Source organism: Mastacembelus armatus, chromosome 3 (assembly GCF_900324485.2).
Source record: "Mastacembelus armatus chromosome 3, fMasArm1.2, whole genome shotgun sequence".
Taxonomy (NCBI): Eukaryota; Metazoa; Chordata; class Actinopteri; order Synbranchiformes; family Mastacembelidae; genus Mastacembelus; species Mastacembelus armatus.
The window spans coordinates 19,357,623-19,370,073 of record NC_046635.1 but is presented as its reverse complement, the minus strand read 5'-3'; the positions used below and the strand labels follow the sequence as shown (position 1 = coordinate 19,370,073).

Here is a 12,451-nt window from a genome sequence, read left to right as displayed (position 1 = left end):
CTGTATTAGCCTATGAGCTCTGTGGTTGTGGTTCAGCTATGGGGGAAGTTGAAAGTGATGTCAGAGGGAGGGGGTGTTAAAAAGGAGTCATTATAAAAAGAAGTCGAGCCATGTGATGCTCTCAAAGCTTTTTGGAACGAATGAATGAGGAAAGAATGGCTCGCAGTGGTGTTTGGTTGATCGCCAACGTTTTGAGTTTTGTTTATTTAAGGCTGGTACTTTCACTTAAAGGTAAGTAAATACTTCTGAATTTTTCTTTTTTCATTCTTTTTTTTTTTTGCTCATTGCAAAATGTTGCTATTGTCTTAACATCTTGCAAAAACATTTACAGGTGCTGATGTGCAGCTTGTGCTTGTAGTTTTTTTTAATGAGAATTTATAGTTTTTCGACTAATAATGCTTAATTAAATTCAATTCTGCAATATAATAATAATCCATTACAAATAAATAACCCTAACCCTAAGTTTTGCATATGGAAACAGAATATAGGGTAAAGAATATATATATGTATATATATATATATATATATATATATATATATATATATATATATATATATATATATATATATATATATATATATATATATATATATATATATATATATATATTCTATATTTGTATTATTATTGTTGCATTGTAGAGCCTATAATGGAACCCAATAATACTAAATCTATCATATCTATCATATGATCTATATGTAACATTTTTATTTGTAAATAACCACTGTCAGATCAATCTAGTGGAGCAACAAGTAAAGCTTTGTGAATTGGAAGTATAAATTTAGCATAAAATAGAAATTCTCAAGTAAAGTACTAGTAGCATTACTTTTAGTTTTATAGTATAGGCTCTATTACTAGAGCATATGTTCCCTATTTTGTTATATTTCTCCACTGATCATAAATAACTACTTCAGGAATAATTTGACAGCTTGACATTTTCTTTATTGAACCGCTTTATTCACTGACCACTCCTGTGTCATATCAGACGAGGATCACTTCAAACAGTGGATGTCAGAGGTATGATCCAAAATTACTGAAATTTCCCACTTCACAGTCTTATCATTTTATTTTGTATGCTTCTATGGCAACTTTAAAAACTAAACTCTTCCTTTTGTATCTGCTGTCAACCTCTTTTGACCTGCAGCACAACAAAATGTATGACACTGATGAGTATGGCCACCGGCTCCAGATATTCACAGAGAATAAGAGGATAATTGATCATCATAATGCTGGGAATCATTCCTTCAAAAGTACAGTACAGTGATGAACTAAGTACTGTCTGATAATGCATAATGAATAGATTTGTACCACTGCAAGTTTTAGACGTGTATTATCATTAAGGTATTGAAAGCAAAGCTCTTTAAGCTCTCACACAGCTGTTCATTTTTAAATCTAGTGGGCCTTAACAAGTTCTCGGACATGAAGTTTGAGGAATTCAGGAAATTTTTCCTTTTGACTGAGCCACAGGTGTGATATGTTTTACAGTAAATTTATACAGCTGGTTTTTTGACCATTTACATTTTGTTAAATTTCCAGTACTTCCTTTGATGCTTGTCTCTTGCAGAACTGCTCAGCTACTAAAGGGAGTCATGTCAGCAAAACTGGTCCTTACCCTGAGTTTGTGGACTGGAGGCTGAAAGGAAACTTTGTGAGTCCTGTGAAGAATCAGGTAGGATGATGTGGTAATGAACAGCTAAAAAAGAACCCCCACAATCAAGTGAAACAATCAGGATAAAGAATTTGAACATTAGTCCAAATATATTTATTAACTTACATATTTTCTTGCACTTTGTCACTGATGTAATATAAGATGTCATGTGGACTAATGACACCTTATACATATGCTGTATACATTTTTTGGCCCAAATATGAGAATAAATGGACAAAATCATCTGACAGTAGAAAAAAAAGAAACACTACTGTCACCTCTTTTTAATGTTATAATACATTCTGTAACAGAAATGAGACAGCTTAGATTATCTTAGACCTTAGAACTGCTCTAAAGTGATTATGTGAGACAGATTCAATGAAAAATCACTGATGTAATAATGGTCAAGATATTTCCTTACCATGGATCCTACATTTCCCATCATGCAACAAACAGCATGTATTTATCTCTCAATGCGCTCACTGGTTTACTTTTAAGCCATCTATTTTTGAGATACCACTAGTGACAATATAAAGCTCAGCCAAAGACACAGAAGTCATTTTAAAACTTCGTGAACAATTGACCTTCATGTGTAAAGTCAGTTATGGTTTCAATCGTGTTGGGTTTCCATCTTTAGGGTTACTGTGGGAGCTGCTGGGCCTTCTCCACGACTGGTTGTTTGGAGTCAGTGAACGCTATTACCATTGGAAAGCTAATATTGTTGGTAAGATTTGTGTGACTGCTATATGATAACCTTTAGCATTTTCATCTAACCAGCTAAAGGGGTTGTGGACAAATAACTGTATCATTCAGTTTGGAAGACTGAATGCAGCTTTTCATGTTAAATCTGTCCTGAGTGATTTAAAGAGAAAGACAAACATGTACATTAAGAAACAAATCTCTGTTTTTGAATTTGATCTTGGTGATTTGTGTGTAACAGTAGTGCAGTATTACTGTGTTTAAAAGTATAATGCATTTTGTTTACCTCTGTTTCAGTCTGAGCAGCAGCTGATAGACTGTTCCAGAGACTTCAAAAATCATGGATGCCTGGGGTAAGTTGGAAATCAATAGGTTATACAGTATATTAGTACTAACTGTAATATACTGTGAGACACCAAAACCACTTGGTCTGTTTCAGTGGCGTCCCCAGCCAAGCATTTGAGTACATCAAATACAACAAAGGTCTTATGACAGAGGAGGATTATCCCTACAAAGGCCATGTATGACTTTTCTCTGTCAGTCTTAAGTCTCTCTTTTTTAATAAAAAAAAAGAATTTTAAATAGAGTTAATTACAATTTGTCCTGTCTGTTTTAGGATGCAACTTGCCATTTTGAGCCTGCACTTGCAGCTGTTTATGTCCTGGATGTTGTCAACATAACAAGAGTGAGCGTGTATTCATGTGAAGTTGCATTATGCAAGAAAAATTCATAAGAGTTATTAAAGAAAACTGGTGGGTCATAAAAATTACAGTTAACTATGTTATTTCTGGTAGCCTGACAACAGGAAATTACCAGAAGCTGCTATTTTTAGTATAAGCAAATTAGCTTCTGACTGTTTTGAATGCTTGCTAACTCCATTTTGCTAATCATTTTTGTAAAAGTTCTTGTGTTTGTCCATCCACAGTATGATGAAAAGGCCATGGTGGATGCTGTGGCCTGGCTCAACCCTGTAACCTTCAGTTTTGATGTCATGGCTGATTTTATGCACTACAAAGAAGGTGTTTACACCAGGTAAAATGATGACCTCGATCATGGATTTACTGTTCCCAATGAGCAATGCGGGGTCAGAAATTCTCCTAGAATTGCAGCCATCTTGTTTCTGTTGCTTTTGGTCTGCTAAATACTTATAATACAATAATGAGATTTTTGTTGAGTAATCCAACAGCACAGAAATCATTTAGTCATGGAAGAGGATTATGAAAGTAAAAAGCTTGCTGGTGAAATCTACATGGACCAAAATCACATTTAGTGGATGATAATTGGCATGATCTACTTGTATGCACAGTAAGACACATTAGGAACTTTTGTTTGTCAATTTTGTTTTTTACCTAAATTGTTGTCCGTGCATTTATGTCTGTGTTGAGTGTTGCACCACTTTGGTTACCTGCTATCTGTCATGAAAATATGTACAGAAACAGCTAACAAACCTCTGCATTGGCAGAATGTGCTGTAGTGTGATATTGAAGGAGAACAGGAGTTCTTTCCCCTACCAGAAATTTGTATTTTAATGTTTTCTGTTCAGCACCCAGTGTAAGAACACTGCAGACCGGGTGAATCATGCAGTCTTGGCTGTGGGTTATGGCACTGAAGAGAACGGAATGCCATATTGGATTGTGAAAAACTCTTGGGGCACAGACTGGGGAATGGACGGGTAAATATACCCAGTAATCCTTATGTATATTTCATTTTGATGACTTATCATTGCTTTCAAGGATTTTGGACAGTTTTCATTTTTATTCCATCAGATATTTTTTGATTGAGCGAGGAAAAAACATGTGTGGACTGGCAACATGCTCTACCTACCCTCTGTGTACTGTTTGATGAGCAACAAGGCATCATTCACTAGAGGAGGACTGGTACAACTTAAATGGAGTCCACTGTCTACTTGCTACATATTACTTTTTCTATATAACTATGTGAATTTTCATTTGGGGACCAATATTATCTATCTGTCTAAAGTATCAGTGATGTTTTTATGTTGCCCAAACCAAGATCTTCACATAAACCTAAGGTTCCTGTCAGGAATATTAGTATATTAGTTTTCCTGTTTCTTACAAACATTAAATATTTGTGTCACACTCTCAGCATTACTGTGCTGTGTCTTTTTCTAATGAGGTAAGTATTTCTCATTGTTAAAAATGCAGAAAGAAATTTTCATTCATCATCTTTGCTCCTACTGTTACTATTTTACACTAACAGTAAAAATGTACTTAATCACATTCAATCACAAAGTAATAACAGAGACAAAAGGTTTATCGAGGAGTCAGCAAATATGGTGTCAGGCTGTGTCTGTCACTTGCTTACTGCTTAAACAAATAACAAATAGGCTCTATATTTATTATGTTTATGTTGGACCAATCTTCGTGCATTAAATAACCCAGCCTTGCCAGTACTATTGCCGCTAGTGCCTAAATCTGCCGAAAGGGGGCGACTCCGCAAGAAGCTGAAACCGGGATCAAGAGATGTCAATCAACCTGTGAAACGTTCATTGGCTGTTTCCACCAGAGACAAACCACGTTTTTCGATGACCTGTAAATTCCAACCAATGAGACGCTAGGATTCTGTGTTACAACACAGAGGGGAGGGGCTTGTTACAAAACATTTCATTGTGTGGCGCCAATTCCTCCCCAGTCTTTCAATTATCGCCATATTTATCAGCTGTAAACTGTGAGCACATCATGTTTCGCTATAAGTGCGTTAACATGGCGAACAGACGAGCAAAACGCGAAGCTGTTGTAAAGTTACAGCAAGTGGTGAGTTATTGAAGTTTTGAATGTGGTTTCGTTATTTGTCATTCGATATGAGTTAGCTAGATGCTCAATAACATTTGCTACTTAAACTGAATGAAGTTACCAGCTTGAGTGAGGACTCCTGGTAAGTTAACGTTTGGTGTTGGTGATAACTTACAGGAATTGACCCCTGTGAATCTCGAGACGACAGTCCGACGATCGTCTCGAAGCACCTTGGAACCCAAACGGCTGCAGTACTCTCCTGAAGACAGCAAAACTGAGCCATCCACGAAGAAAAGGGCAAGAGACACTGTAGACAAATGTGTTATTGTTTCCATTCATCTGATTTTAGTTTTCTTCTTTTAATACGATTATTTCCCCTTTTAATAGAAAACTAAAACGCACAATGACAACAGCAAAAATAACCAGAGACCAGAAACACAAAATACAAAAGAGGAGGACTCCTGTATTGAGGATAGTGATGTTGCGCACACATCTGTAAGTATAAACCCCCTGCACACGTTTTGCTTCTATTCAGTACTTTTGTCAATGTTGTTGCAACATGGTAACTCCTACATGGCTTCTGAAAAGTAAAGTTAATGGAAGTTTTGCTGTGTCTTTGGGTATCACAGGGTGGACATGTAGAACTCTCTGCATATGAACTGGAGCGCCTGGAGAACATCAGACAGAACCAGGAGTTCCTCTCTTCCATTAACTTATTCCAGGTTGGTGGACTTCTGTAACAGTCACAGCTGCATGGGTTGGCTTTGTTTCCATTTTACAGTGATGCAGCAAAAGATTTATTGCTCATTTGATTAATATGACAGTAGTATAAATTTAAGATTATCAGGATTACTAGCCTTGGATCAGCTGTCTGTGTCAATAGTAGAATGCTGTAAGTAGTGTATTTGATATTTGGTATACTTACCAAGTACACTACAGCCATCTGTGATGTACCTCTTGCTGTTGTAGAACAGGGAAAAAAAAGACTTTGGATTGTTTTAATTGTTTTTTTTTAATTAATTATCATTATTTATTTTTTGGTCAAAAGGCAACTGAGGAGTTCAAGCAGTTGACACGACCAAAGCCATCACAGAAGGGTCTCATGAGGTATACTACAGCATAGCATTACTTGAAATGATTTGGGAGGGAGGGGGTGTAACATCTCACATGATTGGTGAGACGCAGAACTGGATTGTTAAAGAGCGATTTAAAATGCCGTTTATTGCTGCTGTTTGGAAGTGTGCTGGAAACAATATGTGTATTTATTATTCTTTTTTTTAAAATTTCATATCACTTTTGCTTTGTCAGAAGACATACCACTTTTGATGTGTGTGTCTGCCTGTCTGTTTCAACTTTCAGCTCTAAAAATGAACACTCAAATGCCAGACAACCATTGTCATCTTGGAATGTTGCTGTAATGCTTATTATCTATGGTGGCAGGTCACAGGCTTCTGCAAAAGAAGTGTTGCCAGTTCGCAAATCCCTTCGTCTGCAAAATAAAGAGGCAGTGGTCTTGACACTTCCTCCTGAGCCCACGGGGACACTGATCTATGAGCAGGTACTTGCTGCATTTTGCTTGCTACTGTGTTTTTTTTTTTTTAATTTTTTTTATATTGAACTAATAGTATAGGTGATGTTGTATTGTACTGTGGTCTCTACATGAAGGGGTCACAATATTAGGAACATCTCTGATTATAATGCAGTGAACTTACCATGTCTTACTTCAGTCTTTTCCACTGCTGCTTATCTAGCTTTTTTTTCTTTTTCTTGTTCACTTTATTTTATTTACTTGCTTTAAAGCCAACACTACCCAAGATGCCTCCAGGACCTTTGCCCATGCATCCACTCAACATGGCAGAGGGAAGCAAGCTGCCTTCAGAACTTCTAAAGCTCTGCTCTGAGGTAGGAGTCACCTTTCAAGGGTATTTTGAGGTTTCATGTTAACATTACTATCTGTAAGGTTTTTGGCTTACCTAAACTAGTATTTATTTATCATGCTAAATTTTTGGATAAGCTACGATTAATTTACTCTCCTTAGAAACACAATATAAACAAAATGCACTTTGTAACTTACATATATTATATGTTAGGTGTATTTATTATAAAAAGTAGTTTTTGTTTGCTTTTTTTAATTTAATTGTACATGTGATGCCTTTCTGTTGACTTGTGCCATCTTCACACGAACACTAAATAATAAAGCCAAAATGTAAATCCCTAACCTTGACACATGGAGCCTTACATCTTTGTTCATGGAGTAATTACTTGTTACTCCAGAATTCATTCTTATCTCACAATCGCTTTTCTTTTCATAGGACACAACAGAGGAAAGAAAAGTGAAGCTTAATATGAAAGAGTAAGATTTAGTTTTGATTCTAACATTTCAGGTTCTTGCTAGGATAATGAAAAATGTCTGCTTCACCTCGGAGATTATATTAGTTGCTTTGTGAGTAATAAGTAGATGAACACGCTTTTAACAAAACTCTACACTGGTGTCTTTTTGCAGGTACTGTTCAGCCCTTAAGAGCCTGAGGATAACTGAGGACAGAGTAGCCAAAGTAGTAAAAGATCGCATCTTCTCTGCTGTCTTCCACCCCTGCAACAGCAGCCTGTTGATGGCAGCAGGAGACAAGCTGGGGAAAATTGGACTATGGAAGTTGGTGTGTTTCTTTCTTTTATGTTTTTCCTGTCATTTCTGTAAGCCAAGTTTTAGTCACAGGAAACATTCATTCCCTGTAATTGTCAAAATGGTATTGAAAATCACATTTCTTCAGGGAGGTGACTGGGGTGACGATGGTGTGCTGCTCTTTGAGCCTCACACTCGTCCGGTTAGCTGCATGGCGTTTTCCAGGACTCATTCCACCCAACTGCTGAGCCTAAGTTATGACGGATCTTTGCGCTGCATGGATATAGAGAAGGCTGTTTTTGATGATGTGAGAACTTTTGTACTTTTAAGAAAATGTTGTAAACAGCCTGAACAGCTTGGCTTTTAAAAGACTTAAAAATATCACCAGTCAAACATATATATATATATATTCCAAATCCCCCCTTCACCCATGAATGTCACTTTTTTTATAATGTTTCTAGGTGTATGACTCTGATAGCCTGAAAACCTTTGACTTCATGTCACATGACTGTTCAACACTAGTGGTTGGGAACTGGTATGGAGAAGTTGCCATCGTTGATAGGCGCACCCCAGGGTAACATATTGTTGATGATTAGTAATAGTAGTTTTGTACAGTAAAGGAACAATTTGAGCAATATTGTTCTAGTTTTAATAACATGTTTAACTGGTAATTAATTTCTCTGCAGAAACTCCGAAGAGTCCCTCCACTCACTGGACCCAAAGACTCTGCGTTGTGTTAGTGTCCACCCGTTACAAAAGCAGTACTTTGCTGTAGCAGAAAGCAGGTATGGCTGATTATTACTTTTAGATTTTGGCCCATAATAATCAGTTTTACAGTTGTCTTTTTGTGGCTTTTTGATGTTCCTAAGTGAACGTTTTGGTCTTGTCTGCAGGGTGGTGAGTATTTATGACAGCAGATGCCTGAAGAACAAAAGCCAGGCAGTGTCCCAGCTGCATGGCCATTCTTTAAGCATATCCAGTGCTTATTTCTCCCCTTGCACAGGAAACAGAGTTCTCACCTGCTGTATGGATAACTACATAAGGTGAAGCTAGCTCAGGATTTTGAAAAATTGACGTTTATTTCTCAGTTCCTACTCAATGTCTTACCTTTTCTTTGACAGGATATATGACACATCTGCATTGATGACAAATCCCCCCTTGCAGACATCCATCAGGTACATCCATTTGGTTAAACTTTGTAATAAGATTGCATGAGTCTGTAGACACATGATGTGTAACTTGAACCTCAACCTGCCTTCTCACCGTTTATTTGTAGACATAACATGCAGACAGGCCGCTGGCTGAGCAAAATATCAGCAGTGTGGGACCCCAAACAGGAAGACTGCTTTGTGGTGGGGAGTCTGTCGAGGCCTCGGAGGGTACAGGTGTTCCATGAAAGTGGCCTGCTACAGCACTCCTTCTTAGATGAGAAGAACCTCAGCACAGTGCTGTCCATCACTGCTTTCCACCCCACACGCAATGCCTTGATGGGGGGCAATGCATCAGGGCGTATACATGTCTTCTCTGACTAAAGACCTAAATCTGTACCACTAAACACCACTGCTTGCCTTCAAGGTAGGAAGAACAAGGAAAGTCTTTAGAGTGTAGATGAATATCTCACTGCTAAAAATTAGTTGTGTAATTTGTTCTCCACTCAGGATCTCCTCAGTGCTTTAATAAAAAATATTTCCATAATTATCTGACTTTAATTGCATAGCATACTATATCTGCAATTGTAAATATCAGTATAAAGATCTATACAGAGAAGCACTGGATTACTCCAGCATGCTGTGATATTTACACTATGCTCAGTTAGTGTGTGTTTTTCAGACCACACACCATTTTTGCAATCTTCAACTGTTCAGGTTGAATCTGTTCTATGTGGCTGCAGCTGTACATGTGAATAACATACTTGTCTCCATTCTTTGCAAAACTACTCATGCCATGTTTAGTGAGGACTGAGTGACCAGTGTTTTGCCACAGATTCTGGCTTGAATTGCATTTTGCATCATTTTACCCTCTTCTTCTATGAGCTGTGAAGCTAGTTGTAAGGAAACATGAAGCTGCCACTGCCAGCCTTCCTGGTGAACATGACGTGCAGTGCTTGGATGGTCAATAACAGGAATTGTAGCAGATTTACCTTTGTTCTGTATTGTAGGGGTATTCATTGCCTTGGAAATTATATTTACTTATGACTTGAACTTTCAGTTTACTCCTGTCAGATATGTCCTGTTTCTCTTATTGGGTATATTTGTTTTTTTTGTTTTTGTTTTTCAATGTCAAATAACCAACTATTCCTTGTGAGTTGGAGGTTTATAGTATTTAAAATTACTGTGTAGAATTATAATTAAACATGAGCTCTCATTCAGTGTATGATCTCTTAAATATTTAGTTTTATAGTTGTATAGTACAACTATACAACTCAATATATGTAAATGTGGCTTTTTATAGGTTTGTGTTGCTGAAATGGTTTCGACTGAAATTTTGTTTCATGTTTATTTGTGGCGTCAGGATCAAATAGAGATTTTTATAACAAACATCTTGAGTCTAGAGGCTGTTAAACTGCGTAGTGGCAGTACCATAAAATGGCTGCATTGTAACAAAAGCATAGTGTGTGTGTATATTTTAGCATTGACCACAGTCTGTTATGAAGTGGGGACAAAATGGAAAAACCTCAGACGAACCTGATGCTAATTTCTGCTGTGAATTTGCAATTGAACTAGAAGCCACAGTAGCTGCGAGAAGTCAAGAATAGATTATATTTATTTGTAAATAGAGTACACCAGTCTTCAGTCAGTGATTTGAAATAAGCAGTCTTGTTGGAGGTAATAAATGCAGAACACATGCTTACAGAAACATCTCCATGTGCAGGGCCATGGTACAGGTAAGAAGCTTACAGTAAGACCACACCTTAAGTCTCATTGCTGTTCGCATAAATCAGTGAAACAAGAGTTGTCATCTCTCTAAAAATATATTAAAAAAAATCCTATTTGAGCTGCAGTGCACAAAAAAGAAATCAGGTAGTGTTGAATATGCTACTTATGCTGTTTAAATTGACCAAAAAACACAAGCTGTTCCGCTCCCAGCGTGGTAAAACCAAACTCAAGTGAAAATATGTACTTTAGCTAGAAAACTTTACTCTTTCTATACAATGATTAAAAGAAAAGCAATGTAAGATTAGGCACCATCCAATCAGGATGTAAATGAAAACTTTTTTTTTTTTTTGATTTGGAGAAGTATCTGTACTGTGGAGTTCTATCTGCTGTAGTGGATAATGAGGAACAGTGGGCTTCTTTCCCCTTACACATGCATTAACAGACTGTCTGACCTATGAGGATTCAAAAGACATTTTACATGTCTAGAAGACAGACAAATATTAGTTTATATTTATGAATTATTGGTAATATTTATTGCTCAAATTGTTATATTTTCCATAAACATATAGTTTAAATGTACAAATTATAGGCATTAAAAGCAAAATTTCTGTCTCGACTGGTACCTTTTTCCTCATAGGTCATCATCAAAATTCATTAGGCACCATCTGAATTAAAGCAAACAGTAGTTCAAATTGTAAGAGGAGAAACTGAATTATTAATACTTCAGACTCTCTCTTGCTGAATTTGGAAATATTAGTACTGTACAAAAATAAAAGCAACATTTAATGGCAGGCATTTAATATTGTAGGGATTCTCAATGTATTGATTTTGTGTTAACTTTCAAGAATTTTCAACAGTTTTGAAGAGTTTAATATTAATACAGTAACTTTCCATCTGCCTTTTGGCACCAGCATATTCTAAACCCCATCACTATCCAAAACCATTCTTCATGTTGCATAAATAATATATCCATTTTTTTAAAGGTATAATGTATACCTGCTCATCAGCCTATAATTACAAATGGCACACAGCATACACAATAAACCTACATAGTATCCTAATCAACCACTTGTAGGTGTGTATAGTAAGGCGGGAAATATAAGGACAGCAGACTATCAGTTTCCATCTGTTGATGCAAACTGACAAACAACAGAGGGTTCTTTGGTTGGTGTGATGATGAAGATTGCAGTAGGACGTAAACATGACTCATCTTAGGCTCTTTCGTAAGCAAGTGCAGGGATAAAAACCATATATTCGCTTTAAAAATAATGTCCATTAAACGTCACTGTGAGGAAATCTCAGTGTGCAGAGTGGACGTAGGTTTGTATAAAATGGAAACACGATTTAAATACAGTATGTTTCACCTTCGCAACACAGCAGAGCTAAACAAAATCAACTAAAATCAAGCTGTCTGAATTGTGGGAAAAACAGGTTTTGCACTTTACAAAGGTAAAACGGGCAAATTTCCCATGATGGAAAAGCTCTTGGGTCTTTTTTTTTTTTTTTAGTATTAACAGTATTGCACATCAAGGTAAATGCCTTCTACAGAGTGTGGGAGTCAAGGATCTAACCAAACATTTCACTATCACTACAAGTGCTAGCTCACATAGTCCCATCACCTTTACAGCTACTGTAAGGTTAAACTACAGCAAAGTGACAACTGTTCCTTACACAAAGAAGATGATTGTATTTATTAGCATTATTTGGCTGCGGTATAATATAACCTACCACTTCCATATCCTTATAAAAGCTTAATTTATAGTCACTGGATGATGATTTTTAGTGCTCTGGACAAAAATAGCAAGGTGATTACAAAAATGATCATTCAAGGCTTCTAACAGGGCAGCACCA

General features: G+C 36.7%; 2 protein-coding genes across 2 annotated transcripts; both read left to right on the top strand.

Moving 5' to 3' along the window:
* Window positions 1-109: 109 nt before the first annotated feature.
* On the top strand, window positions 110-4,445 carry LOC113122338 (pro-cathepsin H-like). Its single transcript, XM_026293624.1, has 12 exons — window positions 110-231; window positions 987-1,018; window positions 1,146-1,251; window positions 1,398-1,468; window positions 1,566-1,670; window positions 2,287-2,373; window positions 2,646-2,701; window positions 2,788-2,869; window positions 2,965-3,033; window positions 3,274-3,380; window positions 3,892-4,020; window positions 4,115-4,445. The coding sequence occupies exons 1-12, from the start codon at window positions 141-143 to the stop codon at window positions 4,188-4,190; spliced, it is 1,011 nt and encodes a 336-aa protein (XP_026149409.1). The 5' UTR covers window positions 110-140; the 3' UTR covers window positions 4,191-4,445.
* A 544-nt stretch (window positions 4,446-4,989) lies between these two features.
* Window positions 4,990-10,127, top strand: wdr76 (WD repeat domain 76). The gene is made up of 15 exons (XM_026293900.1): window positions 4,990-5,122; window positions 5,279-5,398; window positions 5,489-5,596; window positions 5,731-5,823; window positions 6,150-6,208; window positions 6,542-6,659; window positions 6,902-7,003; window positions 7,414-7,454; window positions 7,605-7,758; window positions 7,873-8,031; window positions 8,186-8,298; window positions 8,411-8,509; window positions 8,618-8,767; window positions 8,846-8,899; window positions 9,001-10,127. The coding sequence occupies exons 1-15, from the start codon at window positions 5,048-5,050 to the stop codon at window positions 9,254-9,256; spliced, it is 1,701 nt and encodes a 566-aa protein (XP_026149685.1). The 5' UTR covers window positions 4,990-5,047; the 3' UTR covers window positions 9,257-10,127.
* Window positions 10,128-12,451: the final 2,324 nt, after the last annotated feature.